The sequence below is a fragment of the Neoarius graeffei genome, chromosome 12 (genome assembly GCF_027579695.1).
Source record: "Neoarius graeffei isolate fNeoGra1 chromosome 12, fNeoGra1.pri, whole genome shotgun sequence".
Lineage (NCBI taxonomy): Eukaryota > Metazoa > Chordata > Actinopteri > Siluriformes > Ariidae > Neoarius > Neoarius graeffei.
In genome coordinates this window covers 19,221,463-19,244,901 of record NC_083580.1, presented here as the reverse complement: position 1 = coordinate 19,244,901, position 23,439 = coordinate 19,221,463, and the positions used below count along the sequence as shown (strand labels likewise).

Below are 23,439 nucleotides of genomic sequence, written 5' to 3'. Positions count from 1 at the left end.
CCTTGGCTTTAGGCCCTCTCAACCCTTTAACTTGTGGAGTGACTTTTTACTAACCCCCTGAGTTTTAACTCTTCAGCTTTTGACTCCATACAGACCTTATCCATGACCCCGACCTTTGATTTGGAGTGCTCACACCAACCAGTGGCCTTAAATTAGAAGTGTGCTTAGGTTTTTTTTTTAAATTAAAAGAATCATACTCCCACTTGCTCCCAAAGGAATTCTGATCAGTCCATGCTGTTCCATACTCTTAACCAATCTTTCCCCCACCAGCAAAAAGTTTGACCAGTCCTGCCCAGTCTGTCAGAAAGTTGGACCAGCGTTGCCAACTCCATTAGAAAGGTTGACCCATTTTTGGCAGAAAATTTGACCATTCCCACCTAATCCAACAGAAACTGTGACTAATCCCACCTACTCCAACAGTGTAGGCTTGATTAATCTGGCCTGCTCAGGCAGTTATTTAGTTTTCAGCTGTCTATGATTTTTTTTAAATAATGAACTTGGTTGGATCTGTGTCCTAAAATAAAAACATGCCATGTCATCATTTCTTCATTTCAGACTGTTAACTCTCGATTTGCACTTTTAGTCTACCACTTTGTATTCTTAAAATATACACCAAATTGTGACCTTGGACTTTCAGAATGATATACCTTCTTAATCTTGACTGCTGTGCACAGGTCCTGACCTTAACTTCTTGTTTATGCATTTCACTAGAATCATTCAGGTCTTGTGGACTAGTACTCTGTATGTCCCTGTCCTAAATAGTATGTTGTTGTTGTCTGTCATTGCCATGGTAACAGCAGCAGGAGTATGAGGCAGAACTACTACAGAGGCGCTTCTCTGGCAGCAGCCAATCATATGGTGAGGATTCACCTCGCCTCTCGCCCTGCAGCATTATGGGAAAACTGAGCAAATCAGACGAGCAGCTTTCCTCACTGGAGAGGGACAGCGGCCAATGCTCACGTAACACTAGCTGTGAGACGCTTGGTATGTGTGTGTGCACACGCTCGCACTCACTCACTCTCTCTCTCACACACACACACACACACACACACACACACACACACACACACACACACGTTTATTGTCAACTCCAGTGTCTAATAAAATAAACGTAAACTCCCCTCTCTGTCTGTCTCTCTGTCTTTCCTTCTGCTTGTCTCTCTTTAGACAACACAGATGGATATGACCCCGACTACGACTTCCTCCATCAGGACCTCTCCGTGTCAGAGCCTTTGCCATTTCCCACGGTTCCCAGCAGCTGCCTGAGCCCCCTCCCAGAATGCCTCAGTGAGACCATCCCCATGATGTCTCCTGGTCCAGCACAACCCCGCTTCAGTGCCCCTGTAGCCCCCCTCTACGCTGCAGAAGCATCCAACGGAGAACGGCCCCCTGCGCTTCCACAGAAAAAGAGGCGTTCAGCTCCCATCCTGTCATCCTGCCAGCTCTATGAATTCCGCCCCTCTGATGAAGTCACGCCCACTTTGACCAACGGCACTGAATTTTCATCCCCAAGCGACAGCCCTCCACCTCTGCCAGAAAAGAAGTGCAGAACGAGTAAGAGTCAGTGTGTCTGTGTGTGTGTGTTTAATAAAAAGCAATAACCCTGCTGCATATGTGGGTTTTGAAGTACGTGTGTGATCCTGCTTTAAAGGTCCCATGGCATGAAATTTTCACTTTCTGAGGTTTTTTAACATTAAAATGAGTTCCTCTGACCTTCTTAAGTCACCCCAGTGGCTAGAAATTTCATAATGTGTAAACCAAACTATGCCCAATATTTGAGAATGGCGCGTCAAAACGGCGCGTTGAGAAGCTCTTCCCTTGCCGACGTCAGCAAGGGAGATGATCCCCACGCCCCCCCTCTGGATTCCCACCCACCGTATGGATTGCCTGCCCAGTTGTAGTGAGTAGACCATAGAGGACACAACAACATGGCATCACCTAAGCAAGCGAAACATGGAAATTGCGCTGTACATGGATGTGACAACACAGAAAGGAGTCTGTTTTTACTGCCGACGGGAGAGCCCCTGAAGACGCAGTGGCTTAATTTTATTTACTTCAATAATACGCCGTCGAGTCTACCTATGACAGTGTCTGTTTGTCGGAAGCATTTTACTGATGAATGTTTCCACAACTTGGGACAGTACCGGGCAGGTTTTGCACATCAACTGTTACTGAAGCCTGGGTCCGTACCAAGCATCCCTGCCGCATCAGCAACAAACACCGAACAAGTAAGTGTATAACTGGTCGTTTTGCCGTGTTTTAAAATCGGTGCCACGTTAGCCTAGCAATGGCTACATTAGCTGTGCAGCTAACCGCTTCCTGCAGTTAGCCAGGTACTCTGCGCTACAAAACCAAAAAGCATGCAGCATGCTCTGTTATAATAGCCAATCAAAACAGTTTTTACAAAGACACCCATATTCTTTTTTTTAAGTCACTCGTTCATTTTATTTGTTTGTTTGTTCAGTAAAAACCGAAACATTTGTTGAATTTATTTTATTTCCTCGCGTCGCACCTTAATGACGTCAGCGCGCGGTATTTTTCCCTTCGCAGTTTGTTCCTTCTCTCTCGCCATAGTAAGACACCCACATCCGCTTGTTCTGACCCACTGGAGGTAGCGTCACAGTGCTGTTAGCCAATCAGAGGTAACACGTTTACATGTCATGAATATTAATGATAAGACCCGCCCCCACCCTCTACCCTTCCCCACCTCCTGCTTCTCATTAGCAAAACGACGCACTGGGAAAAGCGCTGAAATGGGGCTTTCTCCCAGGAGGCTATATCTACGTGCCGAGGGTTCATTTCGAGAAAGGCTGCGGATATAACATCCGGAAACCTCCACGAGCCCGTTTAAAGCATCAACAAACCACCATGCCATGGGACATTTAACATGTTTACATGTTTTGTGTCGTGTGCAAGTAAAGTTGCAGACTTCTTGTGCAGTCCTGTTGTATATATTACATGCATTGTGTGTGTGTGTGTGTGTGTGTGTGTGTGTGTGTGTAGTTCTCCAGTATATGCAGTTTGTGGAGGATTACTCAGAACCACAGCCATCCGTATTCTATCAGACCCCTCAAAGTGAGAGAATCTATGAACAGCGCAGGAACAAACGATTCCAAGAAGTTTATGGGTCCAACGACAGCTATGAGAGTCCACCTCCTCCAGCCCTGCCACCCAAACAGCGGCAACTGGTACATATACACACACATCACACACATATACAGACATAAGAACAATTGACACTTTGAGCCCAAACAGTTCAAGAGACTGTCGAACTACATACCTTCAAGAGCTTTTTTTCTGTTTGCATTTACACAACTAGTAGAAATGCTGAAGAGACATAAACCAGCTTGCTAATGTGAAGTTGGCAGGGAATGCTAGCAAAGATTTTTCTTTTTCGCTTCGACGCATTTCCCCCCCTCATTTTTTAACACTAAAGTTAAGAGCTGCTGTTTACACGGCTAACAATTTACGTGGATTTTTTAAAATGATGGTCGCTGGTGCTGTGCTGGCTCGTATTCAACCAATTAGCATACCAATCAGTGTGACCAATCAAAAGTTTGGACACACCTTCTAATTCAATGTTTTTTCTTCATTTTTATTAACTAAAAGTCACTTCATGTCTTAAATTAATGATGGATGCCATTTCTCTTTACTTAGTTGAGCGGTTCTTGACATAATATGGATGACTACAGTTGTGGAATCGGGCTATTTACTGTATTTTTATAATTTATTATTTACCGTTTGATCTCAAATGCATTAAGAAGGCAAGAAATTCTGCTAATTATCTTTTGACGAGGCACACCTGTTAATTGAAAAGCATTCCAGGTGACTACCTCATGAAGCTGGTTAAGATAATGCCAATAGTGTACAAAGATTCATCAAGGTAAACGATGGCTACTTTGGAGAATCTGAAACATGAAACTTATTTTTGTTTTGTTTTTTAACACTTTTATTTACCACATAATTCCATATATGTTCCATATGTTATTTAATAGTTTTGATGTCTTCAGTATTGTTCTGCAATGTAGAAAAGAGTCAAAATGCAGAAAAACCTATGAACAAGTAGGTGTGTCCAAACTATTCACTGGTACTGTACGTCATTCAGGATTCTTCTTGTGCTGGGGAGAGTACCTACCCTGAAGTAGGAGCTAAAAAAGTCCTTCAAGATGGCGTTCTTAGAACTGTGGCCATTCTCAGTCCCTACTGTGCTAAGACACAAAAAATGGGAAACTTCCTCCAGCAGTTCGAAGAATTATGAAAATGTTCCTCTGGTCCAAATGGGTTCAAGCATGGAATTATTAAAGGTGCTGCTGCAGTGTAAGCTCTGTTATACCTGATTTCACACCTCAACACACGTTCCCTCACTGGTACACATTGCGCTGGAGAACAGCATATGGTTAGTTTCACCTGCTCAGAGGTCAGACTGCTGTATGAAGGAATAAAGCAGAGGTACCTGCATGTATGGTTTAGCAGTATCATTTTACAATTTCCTCCTTTTTCAGATAAATCAGCAGTCAGGCTAAATGTGAATAAAATTCAGGTAGCTGAAAAGCCAATTCACTGAATGGTTTAATATTGTTTATCAAGTCAATCAATAAAAAAAAAGTGCGCAGCAGAATTTCTCATCTCATTCTCATCTCATTATCTCTAGCCGCTTTATCCTGTTCTACAGGGTCGCAGGCGAGCTGGAGCCTATCCCAGCTGACTACGGGCAAAAGGCGGGGTACACCCTGGACAAGTCGCCAGGTCATCACAGGGCTGACACATAGACACAGACAACCATTCACACTCACATTCACACCTACGGTCAATTTAGAGTCACCAGTTAACCTAACCTGCATGTCTTTGGACTGTGGGGGAAACCGGAGCACCCGGAGGAAACCCATGCGGACACGGGGAGAACATGCAAACTCCACACAGAAAGGCCCTCGCCGGCCACGGGGCTCGAACCCGGACCCTCTTGCTGTGAGGCGACAGTGCTAACCGTGCCACCCCACAGCAGAATTTAATATTTACAGTATATTTCTTCAGTAGGGCGGCACGGTGGTGTAGTGGTTAGCGCTGTCGCCTCACAGCAAGAAGGTCCGGGTTCGAGCCCTGTGGCCGGCGAGGGCCTTTCTGTGCAGAGTTTGCATGTTCTCCCCGTGTCCGCGTGGGTTTCCTCCGGGTGCTCCGGTTTCCCCCACAGTCCAAAGACATGCAGGTTAGGTTAACTGGTGACTCTAAATTGACCGTAGGTGTGAATGTGAGTGTGAATGGTTGTCTGTGTCTATGTGTCAGCCCTGTGATGACCTGGCGACTTGTCCAGGGTGTACCCCGCCTCTCGCCCGTAGTCAGCTGGGATAGGCTCCAGCTTGCCTGCGACCCTGTCGAACAGGATAATCAGCTAGAGATAACGGATGGATGGATGGATGGATTTCTTCAGTATCTAGGCTATCATTGCCCCCCCTTTTTTTTAATATAAAGTGTTTTGTGGTCTTATTTGGGCAGATAAGTTGTTCAATTTGTTTGATATTTTTGTGAGTAATAAACGTGTAAAGACCAATTTTAGTAATTTAATAAATCTCAGTACCAGTGTACCAATATCTACAAAAGTTACAAGTTGGGTAATAGATATGTTAGGATAGTATTAGGATATTTCTATGGTTGTAGAATGTTTATTATTATGTGCCGTAATGTAATATGGACATCGACCAGAAATATCTATTCAACTACTAAGTGTTTTAGCATTTATGCTATTAACATGGAGCCGTCTCATCTACTGACATGCAATCAGGGTTTGTGGTAAAATTGTTTTCTGTCTGCCTACAAAGATTTTCTTTTGTAACAATGTTGGCGCTGGTCTGAATAAAGTTTTCCATTATGTTTGGCCCAGGCTGCTTATTCCTTTAACCTGGTTTGGATAAACTGCAAAATCTATCAAGGTACCTAGATCTCTGAGACCAGGTCAAATACCACAGATCATTCTGAGGTCACTGATTAATGTTTAAAGAAGAGCAGAGCACTTCATCCAGGCATGATTTTGAAAGTGGGCCAAATGTTTTTCGGCTGTTTCAGGGAAAGCAGATTTGCCTTGGCTTTAAGTAAAAGAGTTAATTTGAAGAAAGGGATTATCTCGCAGTCAAGTTTTGTGAGTTTCTAATGCAACAGAATTGGGTTTTTTTTTTACATCATATGCATCACCGTGTGAAATCTCATCTCATCTCATTATCTCTAGCCGCTTTATCCTTCTACAGGGTCACGGGCAAGCTGGAGCCTATCCCAGCTGACTACGGGCGAAAGGCGGGATACACCCTGGACAAGTCGCCAGGTCATCACAGGGCTGACACATAGACACAGACAACCATTCACACTCACATTCACACCTACGGTCAATTTAGAGTCACCAGTTAACCTAACCTGCATGTCTTTGGACTGTGGGGGAAACCGGAGCACCCGGAGGAAACCCACGCGGACACAGGGAGAACATGCAAACTCCGTACAGAAAGGCCCTCGCCGGCCATGGGGCTCGAACCCGGACCTTCTTGCTGTGAGGCGACAGCGCTAACCACTACACCACCGTGCCGCCCCGTGTGAAATTATCACTTTAAATATTTACACTGGTGGTGTTGGATAAAAGCAGCTTTGGCTGTCTTAGTAGACGGACAACTCATGACCAGTTGAGAAATGCTGTTTCTTAGTACTCTGTCTTACACACCGGTCACTAGTAATCACTGATTTACTCTGGGTTCTTCCTTACTGCTTTGTTTGTTTTGGTCTCTACCTTTCTTTGCTTTTTCACTTTTAATTGTCTTTCTCTTCTCCTGTTTAGTGACAATAGCTTGTTTACTTCTCTTTCTTTTCTTTCCTTCCATCCTCTTCTCTTTTGTCTAGGCATCTCACTCTTCCTCTCCCTCCTCCTCTTCCTCCTCCTCTCTTTCATTCCTCCCTCCCTCCACTGGCGTTCCGGAGGAGGCAGAGTCTGCTATTGGCCTCAGCTTGTCTGTGTCTAACTCCTTCCTTAGTGGCCACGCCTCTTTAACCACACCCACGGTGAGTGACAGTCAGGGCTGTTTATAATACTCAGCATTAACAAAAATGGAGTTAGTGAGGTTTATGTTTTCTACAGTATGTAGATTTGTTGCATGGTTAGGCAGTGTTATTCTCATGTTGAAAATTGTTGATCTGACCGTGTTTGGGGTTTTTTGTATGTTTTTGCTACTTGTATTCTTAGTCACTTCTCATTTCAGTGGTTCCTTTCTTCTGTTCAAAAGGTTTCAGTTCTGCAAAGGGATTCTATTTGTTTACTTCCAAATGCATATGTATACTAAGTAACTTTAAAAACGCACAATGGAATTCAATACGATATCACTTTAGATCCATGCATATATTTGAAATTTATGATATTGTATGTAATGCACACACATCTTGAAACATCGATAAAGGACATTTATCGTCAAACTCAAGAATTAATTCACAATAAAAAAATTCAAAGTGACAGCTGGTCCATGTTCGGACCGTCATGCTGGAGATTCTGGGTCTGTGTCGTCCAGGGGTCTCAGCAGCAGTGACTGAGGGTGTCAGGAATCTGTCACGGAGGTGAGCTAGCCTGATGTGCTGATCCTGAACTGGCGTCGTGACTCGAGGCTGACCAGGGCGTGGACGATCCCTGGTGCTCCCTGTCTGTCTGTAATGCTGACTCAAACGGGAAATGGTCGAATGATGAACACCGAAGTGCCAGGCGACCTCTGTCTGTGTACTTCCGGCACGCAACATCCCGATGGCCTGTTCACGTTGATTTTGGCTTAGGCGTGGCATCTTCAATAATGACAATTTTCCCATCATTTCCCCCGGGTATTTATAGGCAAGATTGTGTGTGTACAGTGTATGCAAAATTTGTTTGAAAATTAAAGCCTGTCCATGTCATTGACTACCCGAGTCATATTGTACGTTATTGAGCACAACTCCCTTAAATTCTGATTTGAGCACAGATTTGGAACTTATTCGGGCGGAACGAAGTTATTCGTGATTCATTGTGATATATTTCTTTTCTTCTTGAGATAAACTCAGCACGAATTCAGCAAGTTTTATCAATGTGCGTTTTTAAAGTTACTTAGTGTAGTTTTAAATGCATGCATATTTCTATAGCAAAGCACATTGAGTTTTTGAATATGATTTGCTCAGAAGGTTTGCATTATTGTTGTATTACTGCACAGCTCGGACAGCTCAGGAGCTCAGTTTATGTTAAAGGGGACATATTATGAAAAACACGCTTTTTCAGTGCTTGTGCACATGCATTTGGGTATCTGGAGTGCCTACCAACTTATAAACTCTCAGACTTAGCTCCCCCTTCTATATCACAGGGGGAGCTCATTAGAATTATGCCACCCCCTCATGTGAGTATCTCCACTCCTGACTTGAAAACTACCTTTTCAAATGAATGTTCATGAGGAAAGTGCTACCTGATTGGCTGGCAGAAGACAGGGGTGTTTAGACAGGGTGAGACGGGTGCTGTGGTGCTTTTCCTTGTGGTATTGAGGTATGTCACAGACATTTCAATAAGACCTCAGGGACCTGTGTCAACTTGTAGAAAAGCAGTTTTCTGTCACCTTTAACATGCTCATTTTAATACATTATTATTTCTTTAGTTGCTTTTTAGGAGCTATTTTGTAAGGGAGTCTCCAGTGTCAGTGCTTTGTGACATGCTTGCTCCTTTAAAGTGCATATCACGGGTGAATTCAGGAGCAAGATTAATGTAATTCTCCTATTTTATATGAAACTTTGGTCAAATATCTGTCACATTCTGCATTCTCTGCAATTATTTTACCTTGTGCAATACCAGAAAAATTCAGTTGAAATCAAGCCATTTGAGGCGAATTGGTCCGCCTCTGAAAAGGCATTTGGATTTCCCGGCAAACACTGATTTTCGTGACATCATGTGCGGGACGCCTCCCTCTGAATCCTACGTCAGCGCTGGTTTGTTTATGAGAAAACGACCTGGTGGTTTTCTGCAAATTTCTTCAACGTTATCGCGTAATTATTAAAATGGTTAACAGATGTATGGTAGGAGGGTGTAGCAACACCAATCTTGATGGGATTAGTATTCATCGTTTTCCAAAAGACCGGACAATGAGAGAGAAATGGGAGCGCTTGGTCTACACAGGCTGTGCACTGAAACCGTGCAAAGCTCGCACAGCCTGCTGGCGCTTCTGCAGGTAACATCACGAATCTGGCTCCAGACTCCCTTGGGATTTTTCCAGACGCGTTTTTTTATTTTATTTTTTTTCTGCTGTAGACAAATGGCCTTGTGCAAAATTACCCTTCTGGATGAGTGTGTCAAGGGACATACTTTCATATAAAAAAAACACGAAATTGGTCCAGAATATGCACTTTAAGGAGCCATGGGGAAAGTTGCTGTGGGTAAAGTTTGGGGGTAGTAATGGCACCACACTTCCCTACGTTGATTGATTATTTTCCTATAATAGCATGCCCTGTTGTTTTATTTATTACTTGTCTTTGCTTGAGTTTTTGTATTAAGTATGTAAAGTTGATTTAATTTCCATGTATGGTTTGGAGGTGAATCTGTTTTTAGTCAGATTAAACCCTGCTTTCAGGTCAAGTCTAGACGACTAGCTCAGCCTTGGAATACACGTGATGGGCATTAATGGGATGGGGGTCAGTTTGGAAGAGTCAGTTTTCAAATCAGTAATGTCTGAAACAGCTGCACACATCAGTGATTTGGCCGGGAACAACACAGTAGGGAATTCATTCATTTAACTGCATCTCCAATTGCAATGTGGAAGCAGCTTTGCTTTTTAAATTGAGTAGTCTGTAAAGAGTTACCGTATATCGAGCCTGTAGGCGGAGAGAAAAGCTATTTTGTTTCATTGTATTACTGTAGCGCACATTTTTTAACTAATCATTTAAAAGCGATGTAGTCATTAAAAATATGATGCAGATTGCCTTTAGCTGGTGATTTATGCTTGCCATAACAAGTGTGGTAATTATTAATGCCACAACTACTGGAGGAGCACACGTACTTTAAAAAATACACACGTTACATCATATGGGAATTTTTCACCTTAGCTAAGCAGAAAAATGTAGCGTTTTTAAAAATAATTTTAAAATGCTATTTCCATTCAAGTTTTCCTATTTGCATAAAAATACAGCGGAAGGAAACCCCCTTTCCATTAGTGCAAGCTCAGAAATTGTAACTTGTGTTGTAGAGGCCTTCAGATATGCAGTCACACACTGAACATGCATCCTCAAACCAAATAGATATACTGCTGAAATTACACACCACCGACAAGCCTTTAGTGATTTTTTTTTCTGAGACTGTGTGATGTGACATTGTTTAACTTCTAATTATTTAATTAGAAAGATGAGTGCTGATCTAGTTAAAGGGGGACTGAAAAAGTAGATATGTGTTTATAGGAGAGAAAGACAGAACTAGGCAATGAGAACTAGCGTGCTTAAGCAGTAGACCATATGTTGTGTGCTTGTAAACATGTGAAGGAAGATCACAGTTCAGGTCAGTGATTGACCTGTGTGTGCATGTGAGAAACACAACCCCGCTGTACTCACTCCCCCCCCCATATAATCCCCCTGGGTGTGTGTGTGTGTAATGTTCAGAGGAATTCTGGACTGAATAAAACAGGGGGATGCTTGAGTCCTGATCTCCCAGGGAAACATGTTGAGCCGCGTATGAGTATATGCGGGTATGTGTGTGAAAGCAGGCACACTAGGAATGTTCTTACTGGCATTTTCGACGAGTTATTGCAGGTTGGTTCTGTCACTATCCACTGACTGTAATCTCTCTAATCCAGCACACACACATGCATACAAAGGAACTGAATAGTCCTTTAACACAGGCTCAGTTTCAAATTCCTCTTGGCTTCAGTCCTGTCTGCGGCAGAGGGTCCTTAAGATGCACCATTTTCATCGGCTAGTTTTCTATTGCCTCTACTGCTTAGTGCTTTTCTCTTTGAGCAGGTTAAAGAATTTGGACAAATCCAGTTCCGCACTAAAAACATAGTTGGCATAGTGCACAAGTGTAAATCTGTTTACTAGTGATGTGCAAATAAAAAAAAACAAGAGGGGTGGCAAGTGCAACTTGTTTAAACAGTTTTTATGTGCGCGTACACAGTAAAGTTCACAAGTCTGTCCTGTTTGCTCCACCTGCTGGTCAATTGTGGTATTGATCCAATTGTCATCACCGGTCCACTTCAGTGTGCCCATATAAATTTTACCTTTTGTTTTGCTTTGCTTTTTTTACCCCCCAACAGAGTGAGAGTGCAAACGATGAAGGTGTAGAAGGAGAAGGAGAGTATGTGAACCTGTACACTACCTCACAGGCTAATGGAGATAGCACACACCATTCGGTGAGTAATTGTGTGTGTGGCAGGGGGAGACATTGTTATGTAAAACTGGCATGGATGGGAGGGACAGCATTACTCTTGCCCATGTCAGATTGACCCAAAACAATCTGCACACTCGTGTATGCGTATGAGGGCAGAGAGCACTTTCCTCACAGTGCCAGTTTTGTCTCTTCTACAGGACCCGCTCACACACTGTGATATAATTCATGACTCTACTGCTCACATACCACTGCCCAAGGAAGGAAGCAAGGAAGCTTTGGCCAAAGAGAGGTATGAGCCACTACTGTTCTCGCTTATTATAAGTTTTTGCAGATATAAGTTTTTCTACCGTGGTTGTGCCCCAAATGAAGGAATGAGAAATAACTACAGGTTATGAAGTTGTGAGACTAGAGGATTGGGTGAAAGTCACACACCTTACATCATCAGATTGGACTGAGGAATTTACTGTAGCCTTTCATATCGTCATGTCACTACCACATTAACTTCCATAGAAGTTTTCCCAAAACTGCAGGCTAGACCTTCACAGTAGTGAAGAGGAATTTTAGACTATAACTTCCTACAAAACTGTTTCAGTCATCAGTTTTTTGGGGGGATTTCTTACCTTGTCAGTCCATGCCACTGTATCTCAATTGGCTTAAGGTCTGGACTTCTCCATTCCAAAACCATACTTGTCATTAATTTACTTATAATTTACTAACATACTTTTTCTTGCGGCTGGTAACAGGGAATGAACAGACACCTGTCATGTTGTTTGCTAATGTAAAACATATTTTCTGTTTCAGGTTGAAGTCAACAGACTTGAGCCCTGTCAAAGAGGAGGTTGATGAGCTTTCTCTCGTTGATCACAAAGAGATCATGAGTCGCATCACTCTTAAAGCTGAGGTATTCAGTATAACAGTTCTTCACGTTTTTTTTAAATATTAGTCTAGTGAGTATCCATTTGGGCGGCACGGTGGTGTAGTGGTTAGCACTGTCGCCTCACAGCAAGAAGGTCCGGGTTCGAGCCCTGTGGCCGGCGAGGGCCTTTCTGTGCGGAGTTTGCATGTTCTCCCCGTGTCCACATGGGTTTCCTCCGGGTGCTCCGGTTTCCCCCACAGTCCAAAGACATGCAGGTTAGGTTAACTGGTGACTCTAAATTGAGTGTGAGTGTGAATGGTTGTCTGTGTCTATGTGTCAGCCCTGTGATGACCTGGGATAGGCTCCAGCTTGCCTGCGACCCTGTAGAAGGATGAAGCGGCTAGAGATAATGAGATGAGATGAGATTATCCATTTGACTTTGAACAATTATGCTTTTTTTTTTTATCCATTATTGTTGTCTTTCTCAGTGCGGTGTGTACTGCCCTCTAGTGGTCACTGCACTTCACCAGCAACTCATCAGCTAAACATTAATTACAGTAATTAGGAGATAAAATATGTATATAATTCAGGTGAATGATTGGTGGGTGGGGGTGTGTGCGCGCGCACATGTTTATGCATAATATAGTTGCCTTGTATTTAATATGCCAAAGCTATAGTGTGTGAAAGCATGGGTATTTTAAATATCTTAATATCTGCAGAGGTCAGTGCAGTACACACACACACACAAGCACACTTTTACTGGTCTGCAGTAATCTCTCTCTCTTGCTTTCAATTACAAGGGGGATGATGGCCCTGACGTCAGAGCCGGCTCAAGCGATATTCTCTTAGTTCATGCTACAGAGACAGATCGCAAAGGTAATATCTCTCTCTCTCTGTTTTCTTCAGTGTAATTTATTATTGTTGAGATTAGGGGTGTCCAGTGCTTTGTAGAGAGCAGTGTGGCTGCTGGTATAGTACAAGAGTTGCATGTTTTTGAGCAGCCTGCTTCTCTGATGGCATTTTTTTAAATAAATGTTGTTTAATGTTAAACTTTTTAAAATAAGATCGGCATGTGCAGGAACACATATCTGGGCCAACAAATAAAAATAGGAAATAAACTCTGGATGTGATATAACTAGTTAAAAATATTTTGTATATGTACAGTGCTGGGCGGCACGGTGGTGTAGTGGTTAGCGCTGTCGCCTCACAGCAAGAAGGTCCTGGGTTTGAGCCCCGGGGCCGGCGAGGGCCTTTCTGTGTGGAGTTTGCATGTTCTCCCCGTGTCCGTGTGGGTTTCCTCCGGGTGCTCCGGTTTCCCCCACAGTCCAAAGACATGCAGGTTAGGTTAACTGGTGACTCTAAATTGACCGTAGGTGTGAATGTGAGTGTGAATGGTTGTCTGTGTCTATGTGTCAGCCCTGTGATGACCTGGCGACTTGTCCAGGGTGTACCCCGCCTTTCGCCCGTAGTCAGCTGGAATAGGCTCCAGCTTGCCTGCGACCCTGTAGAAGGATAAAGCGGCTAGAGATGATGAGATGAGATGAGATGTACAGTGCTCAGCGTAAATGAGTACACCCCCTTTGAAAGTAACATTTTAAACAATATCTCAATGAACACAAACAATTTCCAAAATGTTGAAAAGACAAAGTTTAATATAACATCTGTTTAACTTATAACGTGAAAGTAAGGACCACAATGGAAACAAGCGCTGTGCGCTTTATTGTGTTATCCTGGTATGATTATGTCAATATTTTATATATTTATTTATGTAAAATTTTTACATGTTTATACCGAATAAATCAATCAATCAATCAATCAATCAATCAAGTAAGGTTAATAATATAACTTAGATTACACATTTTTCAGTTTTACTCAAATTAGGGTGGTGCAAAAATGAGTACACCCCACAACAAAAACTACTACATCTAGTACTTTGTATGGCCTCCATGATTTTTAATGACAGCACCAAGTCTTCTAGGCATGGAATGAACAAGTTGGTGACATTTTGCAGCATCAATCTTTTTCCATTCTTCAACAATGACCTCTTTTAGTGGTTGGATGGAGAGTGATGCTCAACTTGCCTCTTCAGAATTCCCTAAAGAAAATAATTTCTTTACACCACAAAGGTGAAGGCTACAAGAAGATCAGCAAAGCTTTACTTATCAGTCAGAATACTGTAGCAAAAGTGGTACAAAAATTTAAGAAAGATGGAACCGCAACCATCTCACAGAGACGTCCAGGTCGTCCACGGAAGTTAACACCTCGACAGGAGCATCTTCTGATGAGAAGGGTTGAAGAAAATCGGCATGCAAGTTCACTGGAGTTATCTAAAGAAGTACAACCCCGATTCCAAAAAAGTTGGGACAAAGTACAAATTGTAAATAAAAACGGAATGCAATGATGTGGAAGTTTCAAAATTCCATATTTTATTCAGAATAGAACATAGATGACATATCAAATGTTTAAACTGAGAAAATGTATCATTTAAAGAGAAAAATTAGGTGATTTTAAATTTCATGACAACAACACATCTCAAAAAAGTTGGGACAAGGCCATGTTTACCACTGTGAGACATCCCCTTTTCTCTTTACAACAGTCTGTAAACGTCTGGGGACTGAGGAGACAAGTTGCTCAAGTTTAGGGATAGGAACGTTAACCCATTCTTGTCTAATGTAGGATTCTAGTTGCTCAACTGTCTTAGGTCTTTTTTGTCGTATCTTCCATTTTATGATGCGCCAAATGTTTTCTATGGGTGAAAGATCTGGACTGCAGGCTGGCCAGTTCAGTACCCGGACCCTTCTTCTACGCAGCCATGATGCTGTAATTGATGCAGTATGTGGTTTGGCATTGTCATGTTGGAAAATGCAAGGTCTTCCCTGAAAGAGACGTCGTCTGGATGGGAGCATATGTTGCTCTAGAACCTGGATATACCTTTCAGCATTGATGGTGTCTTTCCAGATGTGTAAGCTGCCCATGCCACATGCACTAATGCAACCCCATACCATCAGAGATGCAGGCTTCTGAACTGAGCGCTGATAACAACTTGGGTCGTCCTTCTCCTCTTTAGTCCAAATGACACGGCGTCCCTGATTTCCATAAAGAACTTAAAATTTTGATTCATCTGACCACAGAACAGTTTTCCACTTTGCCACAGTCCATTTTAAATGAGCCTTGGCCCAGAGAAGATGTCTGCGCTTCTGGATCATGTTTAGATACGGCTTCTTCTTTGAACTATAGTTTTAGCTGGCAACGGCAGATGGCACGGTGAATTGCGTTCACAGATAATGTTCTCTGGAAATATTCCTGAGCCCATTTTGTGATTTCCAATACAGAAGCATGCCTGTATGTGATGCAGTGCCGTCTAAGGGCCCAAAGATCACGGGCACCCAGTATGGTTTTCCGGCCTTGACCCTTACGCACAGAGATTCTTCCAGATTCTCTGAATCTTTTGATGATATTATGCACTGTAGATGATGATATGTTCAAACTCTTTGCAATTTTACACTGTCGAACTCCTTTCTGATATTGCTCCACTATTTGTCGGCGCAGAATTAGGGGGATTGGTGATCCTCTTCCCATCTTTACTTCTGAGAGCTGCTGCCACTCCGAGATGCTCTTTTTATACCCAGTCATGTTAATGACCTATTGCCAGTTGACCTAATGAGTTGCAATTTGGTCCTCCAGCTGTTCCTTTTTTGTACCTTTAACTTTTCCAGCCTCTTATTGTCCCTGTCCCAACTTTTTTGAGATGTGTTGCTGTCATGAAATTTCAAATGAGCCAATATTTGGCATGAAATTTCAAAATGTCTCACTTTTGACATTTGATATGTTGTCTATGTTCTATTGTGAATACAATATCAGTTTTTGAGATTTGTAAATTACTGCATTCCGTTTTTATTTACAATTTGTACTTTGTCCCAACTTTTTTGGAATCGGGGTTGTAGAAAGCCAAACTGGAGTGACCATTTCCCGTGACACAATACGGCGTACACCGCAGAGGAATGGCATGCATGGATGCCGTCCACGAAAGAAGCCTCTCCTAAAGCCCAGGCACAAAAAAGCCCTCCTAGAGTTTGCCAGGGCCCATGCTGACAAAGATGAAGACTACTGGGACTCTATACTCTGGAGTGATGAGACCAAGATAAATGTTTTTGGAACTGATGGCTTCAAAACTGTATGGCGTTGCAAAGGTGAGGAATACAAAGAAAAATGCATGGTGCCTACAGTGAAACATGGTGGTGGCAGTGTCCTTATGTGGGGCTGCATGAGTGCTGCTGCTGTCGGGGAGCTGCATTTCACTGATGGCATCATGAATTCACAGATGTATTGCTCTATACTGAAAGAGAAGATGCTACCATCACTCCATGCCCTTGGTCGTCGTGCACTTTTCCAACATGACTAAATACACATCTAAGGCCACTGTTGGATTTCTGAAGAAGAACAGGGTGAAAGTGATTCAGTGGCCAAGTATGTCTCCTGATCTGAACCCAATCGAACACCTATGGGGAATTCTGAAGAGACAAGTTGAGCATCACTCTCCATCCAGCATCCAGTCACTAAAAGAGGTCATTGTTGAAGAATGGAAAAAGATTGATGTTGCAAAATGTCGCCAACTTGTTCATTCCATGCCTAGAAGACTTGGTGCTGTCATTAAAAATCATGGAGGCTATACAAACTACTAGATGTAGTAGTTTTTGTTGTGGCTGTACTCATTTTTGCACCACCCTAATTTGAGTAAAACTGAAAAATGTGTAATCTAAGTTTGTATTATTAACCTTATTTTCACGTTATAAGTTAAACAGATGTTATATTAAACTTTGTCTTGTCAACATTTTGGAAATTGTTTGTGTTCATTGAGATATTGTTTAAAATGTTACTTTTCAAAGGGGGTGGACTCATTTACGCTGAGCACTGTATAATTATTTAATCCTTTATTTAGAACCAACTTCTTGTTTTGATTTTTTTTTATTTCTACACATACTTAACAAAGGTTTGAGTAGATACCCCTACTGTATATTATTCCTTTTGACTCATAATCTAGCATGTTATCATTGACAAGATGGTTTTACAAGATGATGTTCTGTGCATGTGTGTGTCTCCATTTTTTCAGATCTGGTGTTATACTGTGAAGCTTTTTTAACTACATACAGAACATTCATCACTCCTGAAGACCTCATCAAAAAACTACATTACAGATATCCTTTACTCTGTGTGTGTATATATGTGTGAGAGGATCTGTAATTAAAGTTATTTTTTGAGTTTTCTTTTTTGTGCACACACTTCTCTGCTGGTATGTGTGTTTTCAGTGTTTTTGTTCTTTAACTCCACTGCACATACACTCATTTCTGCCATAGTCCAGACACATTTAAGAAGCGCGTCAGTAAGAACACTTTCTTCGTGCTGGTGCGGGTGGTGGATGAACTCTGGTGAGATTTCGTTACTGCACAACAGTAATGGGCCAATGAGACGAAGCATTTTTAGCACAATACTTGATTTAGTTTTAAAATGGTTATAGTTTGTAATTCTTAGAGTCCGTGGTCTAGGAACCTTTTGGATACCGAGATTTAAATTTTAAATATTAAGCACTATGCAAGACATGATCCGGAGTGGGTTAAATAGCCATCGTCAAAGCTGATATGTGTTCATGTGTGTATTTTAGTGTGGTGGAGCTGACAGAAGACATCCTCCGGCAGCTGATGGATCTTGTGTTCCGGCTGGTATGTAACGGTGAGCTGAGTCTGGCTCGTGTCCTTCGCAAAAACATTCTGGATAAAGTGGAACAGAAGAGGCTGCTGCAGCACACACACATCCTCCAACCGTTAGCGGCACGAGGGGTCTCGGCTAGGTACACAAATACACACACACATACATCAGGGTGGCTCTCTGCATGGTTTGCATTTTTATATTTTTTGTATTTGTAAGAAATTGTATTGTTATGTATTGGACAGAGAACAGTTTGAAGTGAAAGTTGCACATTCACCAGATACATCTGGGCGTGCAATCTCAGTGACCCAAGCCAAGGCTCATCGTGAGCTGATATATATATATATATATATATATATATATATATATATATATATATATATAAGTGCATCTCAAAAAATTAGAATCCCATGAAAAAGTTCCTTTTTTCATAATTTAATTCAAAAAGGTAAACTTTCATATATTCCATATTCATTACATGTAAAGTGAAATATTTAAAGCCTTTTTTGTTTTAATTTTGATGATTATGGCTTATAGCTCATGAAAATCAGAAATTCAGTATCTCAAATTATTAGAATATTCCCTAAGGTCAATCAAAAAAAGGATTTACAATATCAGAAATGTCCAACTTCTGAAAAGTATATTCATTTATACACTCAATACTTGGTTGGGGCTCCTTTACCATGAATTACTGTATCAATGCGGTGTGGCATGGAGGTGATCAGTCTGTGGCACTGCTGAGGTGTTATTGAAGCCCAGGTTGCTTTGATAGTGGCCTTCAGCGTATCTGTGTTTTTGGGTCGGGTGTTTCTCATCTTCCTCTTGACAATACCCCATAGATTCTCTATGGGGTTCAGGTCAGGCAAGTTGGCTGGCCAATCAAATATCATGGTCAGCAAACCATTTGGTAGTAGTTTTGGCACTGTGGGTAGGTGCTAAGTCCTGCTGGAAAAGGAAATCAGCATCTCCAAAAAGCTTGTCAGCAGATGGAAGCATGAAGTGCCCTAAAATCTCCTGGTAGATGGCTATGTTGACTTTGGACTTGATAAAATACAGTGGACCAACACCAGCAGATGACACGGCACCCCAAATCATCACAGACTGTGGAAACTTCACACTGGGCTTCAAACACCTTGGATTCTGTGCCTCTCCACTCTTCCTCCAGACTCTAGAACCATGATTTCCAAATTAAATGCAAAATGTACTTTCATCCAAAAAGAGGACTTTGGACCACTGAGCAACAGTCCATTTCTTTCTCTCCTTCGCCCAGATAAGACACTTCTGACATTGTCTCTGGCTCAGGAGTAGCTTGATATTAGGAATGCGAAAGTTGTATCCCCTTTCTTGAAGATGTCTGTTCGTGATGGGTCTTGATACACTGACACCAGCCTCAGTCCACTCCTTGTGACGCTCTCCCAAGTTCTTGAATCAACTTTTCTTGACAATCCTCTCAAGACTGCGGCCATCCCTGTTGCTTGTGCACCTTTTCCAGCCACCCTTTTCAGCAATGACCTTTTGTGGCTTACCCTCCTTGTGGAGGGCATCAGTGATCATCTTCTGGACAACAGTCAAGTCAGCAGTCTTCCCCATGATTGTGGTTGTGTGTACTGAACTAGACCGAGAGATACACTGTGTTCATACTGTTTTACTCAAACTCAAAATGAAATAGTCTAATATTTTGAGATGGGTTTTTATGTTTTTGTACTGTATGCCATATGATTAAAATAGAAAAATGCTTGAAACATTTTAGTTTATGTGTAATGAGTCTATAATATATAACATTTTCACTTTCTTAAATAACAGATGGAAAATATTGAACTTTTTCACAATATTCTAATTTTTTGAGATGCACTAGTGTGTGTGTGTATATATATATATATATATATATATATATATATATATATATATATATATATATATGGGGGTTTTTTTGGATTAGCTTCTCCTTCTTCTGAACCTCAGTATGAATAACTAAAGCCTTGCAAAACCATCTCCTAATTTCAACTTGGATGAACTTTTTTGAAACAGACTTTTGTGCACGTTGCCAATCATTCTTGTCTAAATCAGTAGCAAGATGTGCACTAAAGGTCGTTGTCATCACAGCCGTATTGTTTTGAAATGCATGAATGCGTGTCTAAAACTGTCTCTCTCATGCTTCAGGCCAGGCACACTGCATGACTTTCGCAGCCATGAGATTGCTGATCAGCTTACACTTCTGGATGCAGAGCTCTTCTACAAGATTGAGGTACATGCACTGAGACAGTCTGTGTGTATGTTTGTTAGTGTCTGTGTGTTGGTAGAGAGAACAGTATGAGGCTGACAAAATGGTCTCTTGGGAACTTGTCATTCTTTCTATTTTTGCTTTATTCCTCTCTTCCTGTTATCTTGCCTCACTTCCTCTGTCTGTCCTTTTCTCTAGATTCCAGAAGTTCTTTTGTGGGCGAAAGAGCAGAATGAGGAGAAGAGTCCCAATCTGACTCAGTTTACAGAGCACTTTAACAACATGAGCTACTGGTACACTACCACTGCACACTACCACTACACTGTACCCAATACATGTTAATACGGGACTGGTTTTAAACAGCAACACTGCAATAGCCCTTTTCCACATACAAGGTGCCAGTGCTGGTCCTTTTTTCAAGTGGGGAATGTCATTAGCTTGGGGAAGTGTAGTTTCATCACTGTGACAACTTGGGTGATTTATATTAGCCATCGTTAAAATAAGATGTGAAGAGTGCATGAAGTTTAAAAGTGTTGTGGGAAAAATAGTTAAATGAATAGTGCAATGATGAATCTAATGAGGCAGCACGGTGGTGTAGTGGTTAGCACTGTCGCCTCACAGCAAGAAGGTCTGGGTTCGAGCCCCGTGGCCGGCGAGGGCCTTTCTGTGTGGAGTTTGTATGTTCTCCCCGTGTCCGCGTGGGTTTCCTCCTCCGGGTGCTCCGGTTTCCCCCACAGTCCAAAGACATGCAGGTTAGGTTAACTGGTGACTCTAAATTGAGCGTAGGTGTGAATGTGAGTGTGAATGGTTGTCTGTGTCTATGTGTCAGCCCTGTGATGACCTGGCGACTTGTCCAGGGTGTACCCCGCCTTTCGCCCATAGTCAGCTGGGATAGGCTCCAGCTTGCCTGCGACCCTGTAGAACAGGATAAAGCGGCTAGAGATAATGAGAGAGGAGATGAGATGAATCTAATGAAGAAACAACTGTAAAATAAGGAACAAAACACATCGAGACATACAGTAATTAATGATGGGGTGGTGGGATGCAGCCCAGTGCAAAGTGGAGTTACTGTAATCACCCTGAAGGGAGTTATTTTCCCAAAGCAGCATGTCCCAACATGTTTTATTTCTCTTATATCACAGTAATTTTGCAATTTTTTAATTTATTAAAAAGTTTCACGTCATACTTTGTTTCAAACTATATTTGTTTTAAGTTACATTTAATGTTGTGGAATCTCCATGCAACAAGTTAGTTCCTGCTACTCAATTAACAACCAGCCTCTCTCTCATACACAACAGTGCTCTGTATAATTAAGTTATTCCACGAAATTGAGTCATCCATGAGCTGATGCGCGCCTCGTCGGCTATAAGCCATGTACGACAAGATTGAGTGGAATAACTGTTTCATTCTATCCACATTCACTGGATTTTGAGAAACGGAGCATTTTTATTTTTATTATTTGCAAATTCGATAAATAAAAACTTTATACAAAACGTCCAACAAAATAATTTCCACTTAGAATGTAAATAAACCGGCGAAATGACAGTAGCAATTTGTGAAAAATGCTATAATAATTCTTTAAAAATAAAAAAAAGATGCCTTATCATCATCAAATACTTTTATTCTATATTTTGTTGCTTTGTAATTTTTGGGGTTTTCTTCTTCTTTTAGGGTTTTTTAGCAGTTGGCAAACCACCGCCGACTGGGCTGGAGTGTGGAACAGGAGCTATTGGGGGGGGCAGCTATATTCTTTCAGCTATTTCTGTTTCTTTTAAATATTTTAACAATTTTTGGGGTTTTGTTTTCAAATAGAGTTTTTATTTCGTCCTTGGTTGGTTCAGCAACATGTGCCGCCATTTTGTTTTTCTCTACTCACGGTATATGAGCTGATAGCCTAGTAGTAGAGTCCCCAATCAGAGTGCACGATTGCTCATATCCAGTGAAGCTGGATAGAATCATAGGAGTTACACCACGATTGCTCGTTCTAATGCTTCTCATTTGTTCAGTTGCATGCTTTACTACATGAATTGTCCATATTTAATTTTTAATGCTGTTATAAAATGTTTGTCTGTTTAAGTAGTGGTTAACTTCTAGCTTCTGACTCCAACAGGGTGCGCTCGATAATCATCCAGCAGGAGAAAGCTCAGGACAGAGAGAAACTTCTGCTCAAATTCATCAAGATCATGAAGGTAACCAAAGAAAAATCTAATATTCTCAGACTACTTTAAAGCACATCAGCCTGCCTTTCTTTGTAACACAAAATGAAATCTCTCTGTACATATTAAAATACACGTAGACACTTTCTAATCAAACTTTTCAGTTGAGAGACTGGCATAAATAATTTGCCGATTTCAAAAAAATGTGTACATTTTTGTATACGTGTTTTATGTTCTGTGTAGCTCTTTATTTATATTTGGTACGCTGTTTTCAGCATTTGAGGAAGCTGAACAACTTTAACTCGTACTTGGCCATCCTGTCAGCTTTGGACTCTGCGCCAATCAGAAGGCTTGAGTGGCAGAAGCAGACATCTGAAGTCAGTTATAACAACTTCTAATAACAATAGTGGTACTTTTATTATAAATATCAAATGTAATACCAAAGTAAGTAGCTGGAGGAACCAGCTAATTAAATACAGTTGTGTATTTAAATTGCATGACAATAAATTAATGAACATGACTTTCTCTTTTTCTCTATTTCACTCAGGGATTGGAGGAGTACTGCACCTTGATTGACAGTTCATCCTCTTTTCGGGCTTATAGAGCGGCACTGGCTGAGGTGGAGCCTCCCTGCATCCCTTACCTGTAAGTCTGTGTGTGTTACGATCCCACAGCTGGATGATTGGAAAATAGATTTTTTTTTTTTTTTTATGCTGTGCTGGGTGTAAATTCTGATGCTGTTGGCAAAATGAGAGCGTGAACAAGCGACCGAGGCTTTTATTATTATGTTATATGGACGTGAGTGTTTTACTGGGAAATACACCACTCGTATTTTTCATACGAGCTACATCCGGGACACGGAGAACCAAAACCGTGACAAAAATCTCTGTCACTCATGAGGAAATTGATGAATTGTTTTGAGAAATCTGAATACTTTTTGTTTGCGAATGTGTTTATATTTTAAAAAAAAAATCGCATGTTGGCTTGAAGATATGAAGTTTATCTTCTCGTGATGAAAAACTTGCATTTTTCATACGAAATACATCGCGGATCTGAGTGACATTTAAATAATATTGGCTGGCTTTTTTTTGTGGCATATCAGATATATTCCATTCAGCTAGCATGATCTTGAATGAGTCAAAGATGAGTTCAGTAGCATGCTAGC

At 41.5% G+C, this 23,439-nt stretch overlaps 1 protein-coding gene across 2 annotated transcripts in view; it reads left to right on the top strand.

Annotated features, from left to right (window-relative positions):
- rapgef1b (Rap guanine nucleotide exchange factor (GEF) 1b) overlaps window positions 1–23,439 on the top strand; it is a 96,105-nt gene that overhangs the window by 59,623 nt on the left and 13,043 nt on the right. Inside the window, exons 8-22 of one of the 2 annotated variants that reach the window (XM_060935623.1) lie at window positions 801–984; window positions 1,168–1,554; window positions 3,004–3,188; window positions 11,265–11,360; window positions 11,536–11,627; window positions 12,140–12,239; window positions 12,995–13,070; window positions 17,305–17,392; window positions 17,531–17,620; window positions 17,854–18,039; window positions 20,058–20,142; window positions 20,317–20,411; window positions 22,229–22,307; window positions 22,550–22,651; window positions 22,822–22,919. In XM_060935623.1, coding sequence (XP_060791606.1) covers window positions 801–984; window positions 1,168–1,554; window positions 3,004–3,188; window positions 11,265–11,360; window positions 11,536–11,627; window positions 12,140–12,239; window positions 12,995–13,070; window positions 17,305–17,392; window positions 17,531–17,620; window positions 17,854–18,039; window positions 20,058–20,142; window positions 20,317–20,411; window positions 22,229–22,307; window positions 22,550–22,651; window positions 22,822–22,919 — 1,943 coding nt within the window. Of the gene's footprint in view, window positions 1–797; window positions 985–1,167; window positions 1,555–3,003; window positions 3,189–11,264; window positions 11,361–11,535; window positions 11,628–12,139; window positions 12,240–12,994; window positions 13,071–17,304; window positions 17,393–17,530; window positions 17,621–17,853; window positions 18,040–20,057; window positions 20,143–20,316; window positions 20,412–22,228; window positions 22,308–22,549; window positions 22,652–22,821; window positions 22,920–23,439 lie in introns of both variants that reach the window. The other variant, XM_060935622.1, reaches the window with a different exon arrangement.